Raw genomic sequence first — 18,907 nt, forward strand, 5'->3', positions numbered from 1 at the left:
TTCCCCCTAGACATACCACTACCTGAGATTCTAGAGTCCCTCATCAGCTTTCTTATAGGTCCCTTTAAGATACTGGAAGACCACAATAAGGTCTCCTTGGAGCCTTCTCCTCTCCAGACTGAATAACCCAAACTCTCTCAGTCTGTCTCCATAGGAGAGCTGCTCCAACCCTCTGATCATGCTCATGGCCCTTCTCTGGACACACTCCAACATGTCCATGTCTTTCTTGTAATAGGGGCTCCAGAACTGGATGCAGCGCTCCAGGTGGGGTCTCACGAGAGCAGAGCAGAGGAGAATCACTTCCCTTCACCTGCTGGCCACGTTCCTCTTGATGCAGCCCAGGATACAATTGGCTTTCTGGGCTGCAAGTGTGCACTGATGGCTCATGTTGAACATCTCATCCACCAGCACCCCCAAGCTCTTTTCCTTAGGGCTGCTCTCAATCCAGTCACTGCCCAGACTATATCAGTGCTTGCGATTGCCTTGACCCAGATGCAAGACCTTGCACTTGGTCCTGTTGAACTTCATGAAGATGGCATGGGCCCACTTTTCCAGCCTGTCAAGGTCCCTCTGGATGTCATCCCTTCCCTCCCATGTGTCAGCGACACCACACAGTTTGGTGTCATCAGCAAACTTGCTGAGGGTGCACTCAATGCCACCGTGCATGGCACTGACAAAGATGCTAAACAAGACCAGCCCCAATACAGGTCCTTGAGGGACTCCACTTGTCACTGGCCTCCACTTGGACACAGACCCATTGACAACCACTCTTTGGGTACGGCCATCAAGCCAGTTCTTAATCCACCAAGTGGTCCATCCATCAAACCCATGTTCTACCAGCTTGGAGACCAGGATGTTGTGCAGGACTATGTCTACACAGTCTAACTCCTTCTACCTCAGCCAATCCCCTGGCAAACAACAGCTGAGTTCCAGTCACACAACTCTTGGGACTGCTGTTTTGGAAAGGAAAAGATCCTGTGAGCAGCCTGGAAGTTGTGGGAACTGCTGCCCTAGGCAGGCTGTGCCATGGGAACTCCAAGGTTTTACTCATTCCTCCCAGCTCTGCTTGGCATGAAGTGATGACCCAGATTGGTAAGAGGATGCACTGCACCTCATGCTGGCAGGTCATGACCTTTTATTACCTGCTACTCAGCTACATGCCAGCAGAACAGAGGGGCTGCTAAGAGCTCAGTGGGAGGGAACAGTGTGTTTCAGTTCCTTTCCCCATGGCAACTTGTTTATCAGTTGTTGTTTTGGTTCATGTCACTCTTAGTGTGATATTTTAAGAGATCAGTAGCTCCCTGCAAATGGTGGAGATGCATGGCAGCATCAATGGGAGATGATTCTTTTTATTTAAAGTTTTGCTTCAAGTTAAAGGGTCATGAAATGGCAATTCATATATTTTTTCCTTTCCTTTTGTTTTGTTTTGTTTTGTTTTGTTTTAATTAATTAACCAGCAGACAAAAGAGAACATGGAGATGCTGGGGAGCAATGGCATGAGGACAACTGAACAGAAAATTTGCTAGAGCCAGAATGCATCAAACTACTGATGCCTGATCATACAAGTCCGAAATATTTAGATATGATTGTGTGGTGAGTTGACCCTGGCTGGCTGCCAAGTGCCCACCAAAGCCACTCTTTTCACTTCCCCTCCTCAACTGGGCAGGGAAGAGAAAATACAATTAAAGGCTCCTGGGTCAAGATAAGGACAGAGAAGAGATTACTCACCTACTGTCACAGGCAAAACAGACTCAACATGGGGAAATTAGTTTACTACCAGTCAAATCAGAGTAGCTTAATGAGAAAAAAACCCAAATCTTAACAACACCTTTCCCCTACTTCTCCCTTCTTCCCAGGCTCAACTTGACTCCCTAACTCTCTGCCTGCTCCATGCCAGCAGTGCAGGGGGATGGGGAATGGGGCTTACAGTCAGCTCATCACACTTTGTCTCTGCCCCTCTTCCTCCTCAGGGGGAGGACTCCTCACACACCTCCCCCGCTCCAGAGTGGGATCTCTCCTACGGGATACAGCCCTCCACAAACTTCTCCGGTGTGAGTCCGTTCCCACAGGCTGCAGCTCCTCACAAACTGCCCCAGTGTGGGACCTATGAAATGGGTGCACTTCTTCAGGAACAGATTGGCCCAGTGTGGGTCCCCCATGGGGTCACAACCCCTGCCAGCAAACCTGCTCCAGCATGGGCTCCTCTCTCCGTGGGCCCTGCCAGGAGCCTGCTCCAGCACAGGCATCTCACAGGCTCACAGCCTCCTTTGGACACCCAGTTGCTATAGCCTGGGGTCCTCCATGGATATCTGCTCCGCCATGAACCTTCATGGCCTGCAGGAGGACAGCCTGCCTCATCATTCTGTTCACCACGAGCTGCAGGGGAATCTCTGTTTCAGCACCTGGAGCACCTCCTCCTCCACCTGCCTTCTTCACTGACCTTGGTGTCTGCAGAGTGGTTTTCCTCACAAATTCTTACTCCTCCCTCTGGCTGCATTCTCATAGGTCCCCCTGCTTTCTTAAATATGTTACCACCATTGCTGGGGGTTGCTGATGGTCTGAGTTTTACAGAGAGATTAATAGTTTTAGCTCTAAATAGTTTTAGCCCTAATAGCCCTAAAAACTTTTGTAGCTCTGTTTATTAAGCCATGATGATGTATAATAGTAATACAGTCTCGCAGTTCAGGAAATCTTCTCTGGAGCTGAGGGGAACCTGTTCTTGCCCACCCAACTGTGCATAGCCAAATGCCTGCTCAGGGCTTTTATTTTGCTTTCTTGAGCACTGACCCCAGCTAGGAGGCAAGGTATGGAATTGCACAGGGGGGGAGGCCTGATTCCCTGGTGTGAACTTCCAAAGGCAGCAGCCAATTTGGAGAGCAAACTGTAGGTATAGAGTAGGAAGCCTTAGCAGTGGCAGCAATGTGCTGGAGGTCAGAAGAGTGGAGCACAGGGAGAGGCAAATCAGGTAGATAGAAAGGGGATATACTGAGTGGCAGAACAGCAAATTATTTAGGGAAGAATTGGCAAAGTTATAAGGATACTAGTCCTGGACGAAGCTTCAGATAATTGCTTTGAATGTAATAGTTTTATTTTCCCTTCTTGTCTAATATTTCGTCTGGCCAGGCAACAAGGCGCAGCTTTTATTAAAGCACAGAAGCGGTTCCAGCTCTTATCTTGAGAAGGGAAGTGGCAGAGGTCAGCAGCGGAATGCATTTGGGCTAGGAAAGAGAGAAGGAGCCCAGCACAGCAGGTAAAGGATCGCTTTGTCGAGGTGGTTTTCAAGCCAGGTTTGTGCCTGTCCCCCGGGAGATGGGGGGGCGAGTGACCTCTTTGGGGGGGGGGGGTGGGGGGGAGAAGGGGGAGCCTCAGCAGTGACTGGGGCCGTACAATACCCTGCCCCTTCCTTTGAGGGGCCTCCCACTGACACCGCCCAGGCAGGGCGGGCAGCGCTCAACCTCAGGGGCAGGTCCCACCTTCCTCCTCTCCCCTTGCCCGGCGCCCCGGACCCCTCCTGGGGTGTCCCCCGGCCCCTCCGCAGCTCCCGCACCGCCCGCCCCCCGTATACACGTGCGGGGCTCCCCATTGGCCGGCCTTGCCGAGAGGAGGTGGCCGCGCCCAATCGGAGGGCGGCGCGAAGTCCCGCCTGCCCTCAGACCGGCCAATGGCGTTTAAGAGCAGCGCCGGCGGCCGGAGGTGCCTTACGGAGGTGGTGGCGGCGGCGGTTGCGGGAGGTGACCCGGGATCGGTGACCCAGGACGAATGGCCCGGACCCGATGACCCGAGACCGGCCCTCAGCCGCCACCCCCACCGCCCCGGGAGCGCCTCCGCCCCTTCCCCGCATGTCGGGGCCGCGGGAGGGGCGGCCGGCGCGGCGTTCCTCCCCGGCTGGCGGCGGGTGCTGCTGGGCGCTGCCCACGTTGCTGCTCTGCGCTTACGGCTTCTTCTGCAGCGTGCGGCCCTCGGAGCCCTTCCTCACCCCCTACCTGCTGGAGCCGCACAAAAACCTCTCCGAGACACAGGTACCGCGTCCCCGGACAGCTCGGACTCCCTGCTTGGGAGTGTCGGTGTCAGCGTTTTCCTTGCGGTACGCGTGGGCTGAGGGTTACCGCTGTCTTTTCCCTCCTTCCAGGTGTTTAACGAGATTTACCCGGTGTGGACTTACTCCTACCTGGCACTGCTGTTCCCGGTGTTCCTGGCCACGGATTACCTGCGGTACAAGCCCGTGGTCCTGCTGCAGGGCCTGAGCCTCATCGTCACCTGGTTCATGCTGCTGTACGCCCAGGGGCTGCGAGCTATCCAGTTCCTCGAGTTCTTCTATGGGATGGGGACTGCCACCGACATTGCCTACTACTCCTACATCTACAGCGTCGTCGATATCAACCTGTACCAGAAAGTCACAAGCTACTGCCGGAGTGCCACCCTGGTGGGCTACACGGTCGGCTCAGTGTCCGGGCAGGTCCTTGTCTCAGTGGCGGGATGGTCCCTCTTCAGCTTGAATGTTATCTCCTTAACAAGCATATCCATTGCCTTTGGCACGGCGTGGTTCCTGCCGATGCCGCAGAAAAGCCTTTTCTTTCACCACGTCCCAAATCAGCAGCTCAGCTGGGAAATGAAGGTCATGGACTGTAAAAATGGATCAGCTGTCCAAGATCATCCCAGCATGCAGAGAGCACCCGGCTGGGAGGATGAAACAAAGGTTCCCTTGAATGGGGAAGGTCAGTCAGCAGAGAAACAGGTGAGAAAATGCAGTGCTGATGTGGTTGTCATATATGCAGTCAGGTGCACTAGAGATGTAATATCAAACAGCAAGAAATATCCCTTTGCTTAGCCAGCTGTCTTGTTTATGGCACAGGGAAACTTAGTCCTGGCTTCCTTTTGCTGATTGTACATTTTAAGCTGCTCCTGAGTTTTTCTGAAATCATTCTGCATGTCTTTCAAGGCTGTGATTAAAATTCTCTGGGCATCAAATTACTGTTCAGTGGTACAAAGCAAAGGATGTCTTTGAGGCACTAAAAATTCTGCCTAGGTCCAGATTCTGTGTGTGCTTCTGGGTGTGCCCTGTGACTTGCAGGAAACAGTTCTTTCTGCACTCGCATTTTGAGAACACTTGTTGCTTCAACTGTTGTGCAAGCTGTGCCATAATAAGCTCTGTAGCAAGTGGGTTTTATCTTCTGATCCTGGAAGGAAACTCATCTATGATGGAAAGTGCAGCAGACCCTGAGATCACTGACTTCGATTAGTTATAAATAGAATATGGATAAGTTACATGAAATGCCTCTGCATAACAACAGCTTAATGCTGTTCATGAGAACACCGAGGTAGTGTCCTGACTTGTGGCTTTTATGGGTTATATAACCTCCAAGGAGGTTGCTTGTGTGAAAACAAGTGTGCAGTTGCCCATGTTCAGGGGGGGACACACTGGGTTTTGTGAGGTGACAGATGGGCAGCCTCCAGTTTGAGGGCCTGATGTGTGAGTGTAGTTGCCTGTGGGACAGGTCTCTGCCACGTGCTGCCCCAGGTAACCAGCATGTGCAGAGAGCCTGTTGAAACGGGGGGGTTTGAGGTCCTGGGGAGAGGTCAGCCTTGCTTCTCAGTCAGGAGGAGGTTGTGCTCACTCTGAGAACAAGACAGAAGGTAAGTGCTGCTGTTGATTTAGTCAGCTAATGGGTATTTCACTTAGCAAGCGAGCCTCGGTTGGTTTGGTCAGGGGAGGCAGCATGTGGGGCTGCTTTCATCTCCATTTGGCTACAGTTGGGAATTAAAAGTATTAACATTCCAGGGACCTAATCCTGCTCCATCCGGCACAGTCTTGTGTGAACAAAAACATCTTTAACCTTGTTATACTTGCATCCTGAAGGGTATTTGTTAAGACAAATTCTGTTCCAATAATTACTAAGGCAATGGTATAATTTATCTGTCCCTTGTTTTTTTTACTACTGTCCTGTGAGAACAAGGGTAGTTCCAAACTATAGTGAATTTTTTTAAAAAAGAGCAAGTACACTTGCATAACTATCCAGAGTTCAGTGGTATCAAGCACTAAAAGAGGCGCTGGTATGCTGTAATAGTCCTTCTTGCTAAGGTAACACCCACCATATTTCACAAATACAAACTTACGATTGTAGAAATAATTGTACTGAAGAAACGTTGCCAAGTGGTGGGAGGGTGAATGGGCATGCTTGAGTTGAACATGCCAAATCAGTTTTTGCAGCATATGTGACAGTTTCCTTCTTGTTTTTCCTGTGCCTAAACTTAAGCTTTGCATGGGACCTTCATTGTGGGAGTTCTGTTGCTAAAGTTGCATTGCTGCAAGGTGAGTTCTTCCTAAGTTGTTCAGTTGGGCTTTGAAGGAGCAGTGTCCAAACACAGAGCAAGGTCTTTGCCGTTGGCAAAGCACCAAAGAGGAGTGTGTGATGTTTAATAAAGATGCTCAGAAATCAGTGACACTTAGTGGGGTGGAAAAAAGAGAGTTTAGGATAGAATTAGTCTACAGTTGAGAGTTTTAAACAGCTTAAAATGAGTTTTGTTGCTCATGGAGAATAATTTTTTCCAGGCACACACTGCAGTGTTTTCCTAGGGGAAAGGCACACAGCTGAGAGCCCCTAGTTGCTGCTCCTGACTGGAAACTTCTCTGAAACTGGATGTGCAACAACACAATGTGCAACAGCTCAGTCCTGTGGCAGTGCTGTATGTTTCCTTGCAATGAATCTTAGTGGGCTAGAGATGCTGCATAGGCCTGGAGGCTCTGCCCAATCTTGCATGAAGTAACTGCTGCTCTGACTTTGATGAGAAGGGTCTCACCTATCTGCAAAGACTCCGTACATGTGTGTATGCAGGAAACAATCAGCAGCTCTGTCTACAAAGCAAAGACATACTTGTTTCTTCTTCTGCAGTTGGCATAAAGTGGTAGGAACAAGGCTGTACCAGCCAGTATTTAAAAAGCAATTTTTGTTTGTCATTATTCCCTGATATATTTCCAGATTTGTTCATGGTTTTTTTGGTTTTTTGTTTTATTTGTTTGGTTTTTTTAAAACCACTCTATAGATCTGCCCCCTTTTGTGCTCTTTCTAGAAAGATTTGGAGGGGAAAGCTTCATTTTTATCTATGCCATTTCTCAGAGTATATAGAAGAGCTGCTGTTTGCAATAGCAGTGTTTGGTTGAAGGAGCTTCCATTTCTCTTCAGATTCCCAGGCAACATTTTGCTTTCTCAGCCCCTTGGTAAACATTAACAGAGGTAGAGAGCAGAGGCATGAAATTGTTTCTTTGAACATTTATAACACCTGAATGCTAGTACTAAAGAAAATCAACTTATTTGTGGGGAAATATACTCATCTGGTGCCTTTTGTGTTCTCTGTGCTACCAAATCTGGTTGAATTTGGATTTTAAAATTTTAAAAAATGCTTTTTACTTTGGAATTCTATCTTGTAAAAATGGGTACTGTGTCCTGTTCTCCTGTGTCCCTTCTCTCTGGTATGTCTCAGTTGCTCAGATGGTGCTTCTAACATCCAGCAGTCACTGCTCTCAACTTGGGGGAGTCAGAGATGGAGGGGTGCCTGGGTTTGAACCCTTTCTCTGCATATAAGGGAATGGCTCTGGCTAGGTCTGAGACCAGCTGCTGCGACTGTGGGATAGAGAAGCTTTTCATGCATTACTCCGTGGAGGTTTGTGTCCAAGAGTGGTGCTATTTCTTACCATTGATCAGACTACTTCAAAGGGGCAGATTTGTGGAGCAATGTGAAGTATTTATGAGCAAAACCTAGCATTTTTTCTCCCCTTCCTTCCCCAGCCTACGGAGGAGCGGAAAGTGGACATTGTAAAGGTGCTCAAAGATCTCTGGCAGGACTTTCTGCAGTGCTACTCCTCCCGGACCATGCTCTGCTGGTCAGTGTGGTGGGCACTATCCACCTGTGGCTACTTCCAAGTCATCAACTACGCTCAGGGCTTGTGGGAGATGGTGCTGCCTTCTCGTAGCATGGAGATCTACAACGGTGCTGTGGAGGCGGCCTCGACGCTGCTAGGTAAGATTAGGGTGTAGCTTGTTCTCTGCCTTGTGTCCCTCAAGGTCACCAGAGCATGGTTTGGCAGTGTCTTGCATTCCCTCAAGCATGCTGGAGAGGCAACCCTGGCATTTGGGGTGAGTCTTTCCACTCAGACATGCGTGGGTACAACACTCAGGTCTGAGTTTGTTGCATGCAGCCCTGATTCTTATAATCCAGTCTGTAGGTGTTTAAAGGAGCCTCCCAAGTCAATCTTCACTCTGAAGTGTTTGTCAGGAGGCTCCAGACACGTGGCTGACTCCGTGGCTGTCATTATGGCACTGGGCTTATGTTAGTTTTAGCAGCTCAAATTCAAGCTCAGGGTTTGTTTGGTTTTGTTCTTTGTTTTTTTTTCCTCTGGCAGTGTAGGCAACATATGAAGGTTTCCTATACACACATGGCATGCAGTGAGCCACCCTTAGTCATTTCATTTCAGCACTGTTAAGCAGGAAAGCTATTAAGATGAAAGAGGTTGCTTGACTTAAAAGGGCCATGTTGGTCAGTCAACACAAACATTTGTTTATTAAGTTGTTTAATATTCTTCCATTAACAGAACTGGGACAATACCTTTTTAATATAGCTCATGTACCCTTTCAGAGGTTTTCTAGGTGTTTCTGCAGTATGTTCCTTGTCTTTGATGGAGTCATTGTTCTGCCAGCTCCTGTAGACATCGTGTACCTGAGGGCAAAAGAAGCCAAGGTACACAGAGAAAGGCTTAGTGCTTTTTTGGGCATGCTCAGCCCCCTCTTAGAACTGTCCTGTCTTTAGAGCTATGGAAGCTGGAGTACCACCCATTGCTGAGTTTGAAACTGTCAGCAACTTGATTCTGAAGGCTTGGTCTGTTAAATAATATTTGTTCTAAGCCTGCACTATAATAGTATACAGTCATACACTGTTCCTCCATTCTGGCGTAATGTTCTGACTCTTATTTATTCTTTGATTTGGCTTCCCTTACAATCCTGCATTGGTCCCAAGAAAAACCAAAGATCAGTATCAAGAGAAAGCAGACCCAGAATGTGACCAAAAGCGGGCAGATTGAAAAAAACTAAAAATAGTAGGATTGTTCTTCAGACCTTATCATCTATTTCATTGATATTGAGGTCCTTTTTTAAAGGCCTTTGAACAATGCACCTATTGGAAAAGAAGATGGTTACTGCTAGTCATGTGAGAAGTTATTTTCCCATTTTGCTTTTTTTCCTCTCTAGTTTCATTTTCAAATTGAAAGAGTAGATTTAGATTAATTATTTGGAAGAAATTCTTTTGGATTTGGAAGAAGTTCTTCAGTCTGAGGGTGGTGAGACACTGGCACAGGTTGCCCAGGGAAGCTGTGGATGCCCCCTGCCTGGAAGTGTTCAAGGCCAGGTTGGATGGAGCCTTGAGCAACCTGGTCTGGTGGGAGGTGTCCCTGCCCATGGCAGAGTGGTTGGAACTAGATGATCTTTAATGTCTCTGCCAACCCAAATGATTCTATTATTTTTATAAATGATTGCATCATTTTTGTGACATTTTCTGAAAGCAAATTAGCTTCTGTCCCTGAACAAAAAAGGAAAAAAGCTTTCCAGTTGACACAGATTCATTGCTTGGAACAAGTAAAGTAATAATCTCAACTAAAAGCTTCAAGTGTTTAGCAAGAATGGAAAGAACCTGATAAAGATGAGCATCCAATGACCTGACTTCCTGGACACTAGTAAAAATACTCTAACTTCCTCTGATTTCCAGTTTGAATTTATTAATAAGCAGTTAATCTCTGAATTCATGCCAAGATTGTGTATTAGCACAAAATTCTTGTTTTGGCCTTCAAGTTTTACTAGTTGTTCTTTGGCAAACTTAGCCCTTCTTTGTACCAGCCCTTCTTTTTGAAGGCCAATGACCAAAGGGGCACTCAACTTTATTTAGTGAGGCCTCAGACTCAGTAGAAGAACACTAATACTCTTGCCTTCTCTCACTTTATTAGAAATACCTTTCCTGGTGCATCCCAGATCTGATGGCTGGTTTAGTGATTTCTGGTCATTGCATGCTCAGTTATGAGCAGTGTTTGACAACCTTCTTGTAAGATGCTATTGCCATCCCTGTCTCTACTTATGCTGCCCTGCAGAAGGGTTTAAGTCAAATGTGGTGACTCAGGTAGCTGTCACCTTCCTGTCCCAAGCAAGATAAATAGTTTTCCTTCTGGTGAGGTCAACTGACTGTTTAGTTGACTCCCTGAACCTTCTTGGGAATGTGGCAGTCCTTTATCAGGTTGGGTTGTGAAACTGTAGGTGTCTAGTTGCAGGACACAGATGCTATAATGTTTCATAATTAGATGTCAGGCTGATATAAACTTGAGACATAAGCAAAGTACAACATCATGAGTTGCCCAAAGATCCCCAGAGAGTGAGATATTGAATGTCTGTTCCCAGATTTCAGAATTGCAGAGACAGTAGAAAGAAGGCTCTAGATTTTAACTTTTTTGGTTGGTTGGTTTCTTTGCACCTCAGTGTTTTGCTACTGGGGGAGCCAGACTTTGAAAGAGGAAAATATCAGGTAGTGTCAATGCAGGCACTTTTCCCTTGGCATAGATACTTTCTTCACTAGTCTGCAGGATTGATATGAGGTCTGACAGGATTGCAGGCTTGTAAACAATGATGGTGCATAAGGCATCCTTGTGTGCTTGAAGGACTTATAAGATAGCAGGCCAATTGAGGGCTACAGAAAGCCTTGCTGCACTGTAATGCTTCTGTACAGTGGTCAAATGCTGAATACAATCCTGTTTTCAGAGGTCTCCAGTAATCCTTCCTTTGTCATTATGCTGTTTGTCTACTTGACAATGTACAGCAGCATCGTTATGCTGTTGGTTGTCATTTGTCTTGTTTGCAGAACAAGGCCTACTTCAAATGGGAATTTTCTTCTACTGTGGTATGTATTGGGGCTTCTCAGTAGTTAGCTGTGGCAGTGGATGAAATACACCTTGTCTGCACATTGAGTTGCATGAAGTATCACACCCTTTCCATCTTGTGATCTGTCTTCTCTCCCCATCCCCACTTTGTAAAATCCAGCAGGAGTTATAAACCTTTTTCTGGTTGAAAAGGATTGTTCTTGCACAATGAAAAGTGCATGATTATAGCATGTGATTTGGCTACATCCCAGAAGACATGGATTTGGACCTCTGCTCTTACTTACTCTTGCAGCCCAGCATAAAAATGATAGTAAATGTTTTTGCCTCCTGGGTGAGAGTGCTAACAGCTGTGTATCAGAGTGTATCCCACTTATCCCCCCCTAAGTGCCACAAAATAATTATCTGAGTGCTTTTGAGAACCAAGGTTTGCATTTCTCTGTAGTCGAATTGACAACACCATTATAGTCAGGCACAGAGGGCTGAGTGATAGTGGTCTCAGTCCTGGAGCTGTTGTGCTTCAGAAGCCAGGGGAGGGACTTCAGAGGCAATCAGCATTAACCTTTTTTTCCTTTTTGTTTTGGTTTGTTTTGGGGTTTTTGTCCTGTAAAAGTGAATGGGAGTTTACAGCAGGTTTCCAAGTGAGGGAGAGGTCAGGAGGAGAGCTGCTAAGGTGTTCTTGTTAGCAACCTCCACTTCAATCATGCTACTGGGGGCTATACAGCTCCTACTACAGTCTCTGAATGACTCCAGCTGCACTTACTAACATTTATTCTTTCCTTCCCCTCACAGGAGCTGTTGCAGTATTTGTTGTGGGTCACATAAAAACATCCTGGGCAATGTGGGGTGAAGTGGCGCTTGCCCTGTTCTCCTTTCTTATTGCTGCTGCTGTATATATCATGGACACTGTTCGTAACATCTGGGTGTGCTATGCATCCTATGTTGTCTTCAGAATTATCTACATGCTGCTAATTACAATAGCCACGTGAGTATCTTTCAAATGTAAATTGCTGCCATGGTTACAGCTGGTGTGAAAGCTGCCATGTTTTCCATGCAAGTAGCGTCTCACTCACCAGGAATCTGGAAATCTGTTGCAAGGATTTGTGTTGTGTTGGAAACTGAGGCACAGAGATGTAATTGGCTCTAAGCCTGCCCAGGCTTAAAAGTCTTATGACACTGAAGTGACTATTTCTAAATACAAGAGAATGCTGCTTGCCAGGGGAATGTTTTTGTTAAATGAGATTGGAGTGAAATGTTAGCAGAGGAGGAAAGGGCAATGCATTGCCCATGTTATATGGCCAGCTTGCCCTAATCTGAAAGGAGGAAGACTTCATCAATGTTATCTGTCACTCGAGGGAGGAAAACCCAGCTGTAGTTGGACCATACACACATAGTAGTTTTAAGACAGATCATGTACAATTTGAGGGCTGCTGCCTAAACTGGCAACTACAAAAGAAGTCCTGGTCAGAAGGAGGTGGGAGGCTACTGCTGACACACTGCTGACACTTTAAGGTTCCCAGCAGGCATCTGGGACCAGAGTGTGTTTTTTCTTCTCTGGGTGACAGAGAAGGCCTTTTAACTGCTTCAAACAGGAGCTGTACATCAGTAAGACTGAAACCCACAGAGCTCCCAAAGGTGTTTTTTAGCTTTTTGGATTCCTCTGTGGGTCTCTTCTGGCTTTTATGGTAGTCTGTCATGATCTTACTTACAGAGGTACACTGTCAGTGTGAGGTGAATTAGCTGTGGAAATTACTGGACCAGTGTAACTCTTCAGGTTGCAAAGTCTTCTTGTCCAGGGATGTCCCTCCTCTTCTTGCATGTCCCTGCTTTTTGTGTGTCCTTATTTTTCTGATCATCCCTTTCTTTCCAGGTTCCAGATTGCCACAAATCTCAGTGTGGAGCGATATGCCCTGGTGTTTGGGGTCAATACTTTCATTGCCTTAGTTCTTCAAACTCTGCTCACTCTGATTGTTGTGGATGCCAGTGGGCTTGGGCTGGACATCTTCACCCAGGTACGATAGAGGCTCTCAGCTTTCCTGATGAGGGATGAAGTTAAACCAAGCTGTAAAACTTTTCAGCTTTGGTTTCTAGGTCTAGGGTTTGGTGACAGAAATAGCCACTGATCCCTGATATTTTAGAAGAGGAAGGGAGCTCATGTATGAACCTTCCTACAAGTTTGGTAACTGCTTGGTTTAACCACCTTTCTTTTTTTCTTATTTCCCCTTTTCTGCAGTTCATGATTTATGCCTCCTACTTTGCGGCCATCTCTGTGGTATTCTTGGGCAGTGGCATATACAGTATTATAAGAGCTTACAGAAGACAAGAACAAAGCAGATCTCCTGAAAGCCAGTAATGCACCAAATGAAGACTCTTGGTGGCTCCACATGAAGCTATAGGTCTTGTTTTTGATCTCTGCCTTTTGATCTCAAGTCAGTCACCTTACTGGTATTTGGTCCATATTTATACTATATTAGTAGCACGTTTTAGAAGGTAAATGTATTAGCTCTTACGTAAGTAAGAACAAGTATCTTCTTTCTAAAATGCCTTTTGTTCTTCTGTTGCATATATGGAATGTGCAGCAAAGAACAGCAAGTTTTCTCAAAGAATGAAAGCCTTGGGAGGCTTTAGTGCAAAGCTATGCATCTGGAGGCTGCCATTTGAAAAGGCAGCTTCATGACTGTCTAGTCAACTGCTCCTTCCTGTCTTTGAGGTGCTGCTGCAGGGCAGAAGTGAGGGCACACTCATACTTCTTGTTGTGGAGAGCCCCAGGCCTAAGGCAGGAGGTGGCCTTTGACCTGTGCTCAGTAGTGTGGTTCTTGCTGTGCCGATCCAATGCTGCTGGGTGCTTTGTGAGGTCTAAGACCTAGGTGTCTGCATACACACGTGCTTCCTTGAGTTGCTTGTACTGTCTCTGCTGCTCCTGTCTGTCACCCCTGCTGCCAGAGTTTTACCAGAGCTGGTAGTGATGCTTCCCTCAAAACTTAACTGTGTCCTGGGGCAACTTGTGACACTGGTGAATTGGCTATCAGTAGCACTTCTTGTGCCATGAAGGTCTGTGCCCAAGGGGTCATAAAGCTTTGGGGGGAAGCTTAGAGGGAGTTTTGGTAGACCAAATCTGAGGGACCCTTGGACATCCTTGCCTTCACCTTTCATGACTGCAGATTGCTGCATTACAGGAGTCAGTGCTTCACAATCCTGCAACTGGGCTGTTTCAGGGGAATGGTGGACATGTATAGCACTGGGGAGGAAGGTAACTTGCAGGATTTTAAACTCTTCTTTGTGACCTTGGAAAATTGTGACTCTTGTGACCAAGTATACACCTTCAGTTATGATGGTTAGCAGGATGACTGCCCAAGGCTTTGAAAAATGCTAATTTCTGGTCTGTCAGTTTTCCCCCTTATGTTAAAATGTTTTTTTGCTTTTGGTGGGTCTCTGTCCAGTAGTTCTACCTCTTCTTTCCACCTAAACACTACAGTTAATGTTTTGGGTGGGCAATACTTCTATTTGATTTGATTGTCTGCACAATTTGGGACCTGCCTTATACCTGGTTTTTAAAAGTAGTTTATTTTTTCTGAATTGTTTGAGTACTGAGGAGTTGCACAGTTGTCCTGGTCTTGGACACCTAGATACTCAGGCACTATGACCAGCACAGCAACAGGTACCTGTAGTACACTGTGGAACTGGCCTGTGGACGGTCCCTGTTGCTGTGCAGGTTTGGGTGAGTTTAAGCACACAGGAAAACTGGCAAGGGAGATGATGTGATGCAGTGTGCATCCTTCCTTCCATGCTGTCTTTCTCTGTGCTGGTTAGAGCTTCTTTCAGTCAGAGCCTGAAGAAGCACCTTTGGTTCACTTCTTGTTCTTGGTGCCATGGAGACTTCACAGTGTCCAGGTTGGGAAAGCTTTTCTCCCCTGGCTGGGACAGGTATGGCCTTTCTCAATCACTTCTGTGAGCCTCAGCCTTTACTGTACAAGGTGAATGATGAATGTATTTGGGACATGCTGCCTGGGGTCTGGGAACCTTTCCAGGTCAGCTACTCTGGAGAACCCACTTCTCAAAGCTTCTCTGTCTTTGCAGCCTGCCTCCTAAAGCATCCCCTTGAAGCAGAAGGGCTCAGCTGTGCTGGCATTTATACGTGTAAACTTAACTGCCTTATCCTGAAATGGAAACTTGAAAACACCTATGTATATATTCCCTTCTTTACTTTTTTTTGTTTTGTTTTGTTTTTAAAAAATAAAATCAGAAGCTCTGAAATGCTAGCTGATGAGCTGTCCTGGGAGAGGGATAGCAAGTGCATATCCTGTCCTGTGGGTTCCTCAGCCTGATGGCAATTGCAGCATGGCAACAAGGAGTGGGGTCTACAGCACTTGTGCCAAGTGGCTGAAAGAAGCAGCTCAATTTTAATGATGTTTTTCACACAGAGAACAAGCCTTTGATGGGGAACACAGTTATTTAAATGCAAGTCAAAAATTAACTAACAAATCACAGCAATAACAATGATTTTTCTACCAAAGTACTGAAAATGTGGCAACTGCAATAAGAGGCATGCTGCGCTGCGTATGTCTTCAGGCCTGTTTACTGTATGGAAGCCACACCTGGAAGTTACTCAGGTTCCTGTGCTGTTGCTGTGGTGATGAGGTGACTGTAGAGCCTGACTGGAACTGTACACAGCGTTACTGATGCCTATGAAATTCTGTAAACATGTTGACATTGTAGGTTTCTAATTGAATAGCTATTTTTGTTAAATAAAAATACTCTGAGATATCCTGTGTTGCCGGTGTTTGTTTTGTATTTCAATACCTTGCTAATCCACGGCACTGCTGCTGCAGTCATCTACTGCAGGTTGTTCTGAATGCCACTGTTACAAATACAGTACAAAAATACAGTACAAACCATTCAAAAAGAGCCAAGTCTTAAAGATGATGGTTGCTGACTGCCGTGTATAGGTTTGCAGAACTCTGTGCCAAACGTCTTGAGTCTTGCATGAAGATCCTACAAAGGATCTTTAATTGCTGAGCATTTCAGAAGTACCACTTTTTAGTTCTGTGGGGGTGGGGGAGAAGATTAAAACAATTTACTGGTACAGTGTAACACTGGTTAGAAAGCATCAGTCTTGCTGAGTGTGAGTAAGGGAAAGCAGGTGTGGGTTTTCTATGCAAGAAGACCCTGCTGTTTACATTGACCTAATTATAAGATAGAGTTTGTAATGAAGAAGTGCTGTAAGCTCTCCATCCTGGCACACCCACACTTTACTGCCTTAGAAAGCTCTCTTTGTCTTGTGCTTCTGGAAGAAATGGTTTGTACCTGGTTGTGCAGGCTGGGCTGGAGGGGGCAGTGGTCTCTGAGTATCAGCTGCCAGTTTGATGTAGTTTGGTGTGAGTAATAGCCCAGCAAGCCCTCCCCACAACACTGAAAAGGGGTGGTCTGGGAAGGAAAGACAGGAGCCTTTCTTTACACAGGTGCCTTGAGAGCCCTTACAGCTGAGGCAGGAGAGAGAGGGCTGTCAGCATGTCAGGCTTGCTCTGAACTTCACTCATCTGCCTTCCCTGGATGACTGCAGGAGTCATCTGTGCAGGGGGGAGCTTCTTGACAGTGCGGATGATTAAAATCTGCTCGCGTGTGATAGAAAGGTAACTAAGTAGCTCAGTACAGATACAGCATTATCCTTTAAGGTGTATTTGAGTGTTCCATGTCAGGAGCTGTGACAAGAACCCTGAGGCTGCTCTTGCCTGCCAACAAAGCAGCTCCACGTGAACTGTGGCAATCCTCCTTGCTCCTCCCATTGCATCCAGCCACACCACTGAGAGATCTGAAAAGGGACACCCAGCTACTGCAAAGGAGCTGAATTGCTGTGTTATTGATACAGTAAATGGTGCGGATTGATGGAGAGGAGATAAACACCACAGGCAGCTTGGTGCCTGCCTGGGATACTGTAGCTGGTTCTTTGTTCAGTTGATGCTGGGGGCTGCTGAAGGTGAGTGTTCCCACCGAATCTGTTTGTCCTGCGCCAGGCTTGCTAGGATGCTGGTAAGATATGGTATAATTCCTGGGGTTTATGATCGCTTTTAGGGGGAGAGGCTGGGTGCTGGGCTTGTTCTATCCAAAAAGGGAAGAATCTTTTTCTGTCCAAAAGTGAGAGCTGCCAGCAGCTGCTATTGTAGGAGCAACAACCACTGCTGTGCCCCTGGGCTAGCACTGGCTGTGACAGCTCACCAAGGCATGGCAGGGTTACTTTTTATTTCTCTGTGGCTGTGTGCATTTGTGAAACAGGCACTGTTCTTGCAGCACTCTCAGAGAAAGGGAAGGGCTCTGTGTGGAAGTCATGATGTTTTCTTCCCTATTGGTGATCGCAGTATTAGGAAGAGGGATTGTGGTTATGGAAGGAGCAGGAAACTCCGAGCACTGGATCCTACTCTCCTGACTGTGTCAACTGTTTCCTGCATGGCAGAGAAAAGCTGTCAAGGTACTTGCTTAACACCACTCTGGAGGTGCTGTGCAGCCTTTCTTTGTCAAACATTCTCTGTGTGAATCATTGTTTCTTAAACACGGTGCCTGATGCATTAGTGTCATGGAAAAGAGACACCAACATGCCAGGACCTGTCTTTGAAGCCCTGCAATACTTGGCCTGTCCTCAGAGACCTGCATTGCTTAGCTGTTGCTTCTGTTGCTTTTTATTTTCATAACCATGCTCTGTACTCCCTCACCGGTAGGAATATCTGAAAACCTAAATTTAATGACATGCAGGTTAATGAATGCATGCATTAATTTAGATTCACCTTAAGATCTCATTAAATTATCAGTATCAAGCATCACAGCCTGATCTTCCAGCAGTGGGAGTCTAATAGTTGTCTTACATTCACACTGATTTTTAATTAGTTGTATAAAGCATCTCTTGTGAATGGAAGGGGAAGCACTGGCATGGAAGATGAAGGATAAAAGGTGATAAAAGAAGCGCAAAAGGCTTTAATGCTGTGCCCCATTCTCTTTATTTTCATCTAGTATGAACCTGTCAGAGCCCATGAAATGTGAAAAATCACAAGTTCAGCATATTGTCTTTGAAAGTGGGATAACTGCATGACCCTGGATGAGGTTAGTGGCTGAAGTTTTTCCAGGAACAGAAGGAACCATTGCCAAGCAGGTACCTCAGTGGTCTCTCAGATATACTTCAAGGACCTCTTCCAACCCACTGAAAACAATGTCAAAACCTATTTTTCTTTCTCGCTGTATGGTGTCAGATTAGCAGAACCTGTGAGGTCACGGAGTCAAACAGGCACGTGGACTGTCATGACAGATGTCTTTTTGGAGACCTAAAACTCACTTTGAAGGAGTTTGTTTTTTCTACTCTGCGTGGCTCTGAGTTTTCAGGTAAGTCTACAGTTATCAATGCTGTGGCCAATATTTTTTTTTTTTCATTGGCATTAAACCTTCAGTGCAGGGGCCATGTTGCCCTCTGAGGTGTGTGGCCTTCTGGTGTGTCTGTGGATTATAATCCTTCACTGAGAGAGCTGGGGTTGTTCAGCCCGGTGAAGGGCTACAGGAACCTGAAGGGGCTAGAGTAAAGCTGGGGAGGGACTTTTTACAAGGGCATGTAGTGATAGGATGAGGAGGAATGGCTTCGAGATGAAATAGGATAGATTTAGGTTAGATATTAGTAAGAAATTCATTATTGTGAGGGTGGTGAGACTCTGGAATGGGTTGCCCAGGGGAGTTGTGGCTGCTCATTCACTGAAGTGTTGAAGGCCAGGTTGGATGGGGCTTTGAGCAACCTGGTCTAGTGGGAGGTGTCCTTGCCCATACCGGGGGTTGGAACTAGGTGACCTTTTAGGCTCATTCCAACCCAAATAATTGTATGATTCTATGATGCACTTTGCTGGGCCAGTGTAATCAAAACCAGGGCCACGGCTGTGAGGCAGATGGTGAAATGGGTGTCATGACAGTGCTGTCAGTGAGGATGAGGGGGCCCAGGCCAAAGGGGATGCCCATATTTTGGCAGTGCTCTCT

General features: G+C 46.5%; 1 protein-coding gene across 1 annotated transcript; it reads left to right on the forward strand.

Moving 5' to 3' along the window:
* The first annotated feature begins 3,740 nt into the window (after positions 1–3,740).
* On the forward strand, positions 3,741–15,661 carry SLC19A2 (solute carrier family 19 member 2). The gene is made up of 6 exons (XM_030460164.1): positions 3,741–4,019; positions 4,130–4,735; positions 7,785–8,016; positions 11,699–11,891; positions 12,777–12,918; positions 13,140–15,661. Exons 1-6 carry the CDS (start codon positions 3,774–3,776, stop codon positions 13,257–13,259), a joined length of 1,539 nt encoding a protein of 512 aa, XP_030316024.1. The 5' UTR covers positions 3,741–3,773; the 3' UTR covers positions 13,260–15,661.
* Positions 15,662–18,907: the final 3,246 nt, after the last annotated feature.

The sequence above is a fragment of the Calypte anna genome, chromosome 1, assembly GCF_003957555.1.
Source record: "Calypte anna isolate BGI_N300 chromosome 1, bCalAnn1_v1.p, whole genome shotgun sequence".
Taxonomy (NCBI): domain Eukaryota; kingdom Metazoa; phylum Chordata; class Aves; order Apodiformes; family Trochilidae; genus Calypte; species Calypte anna.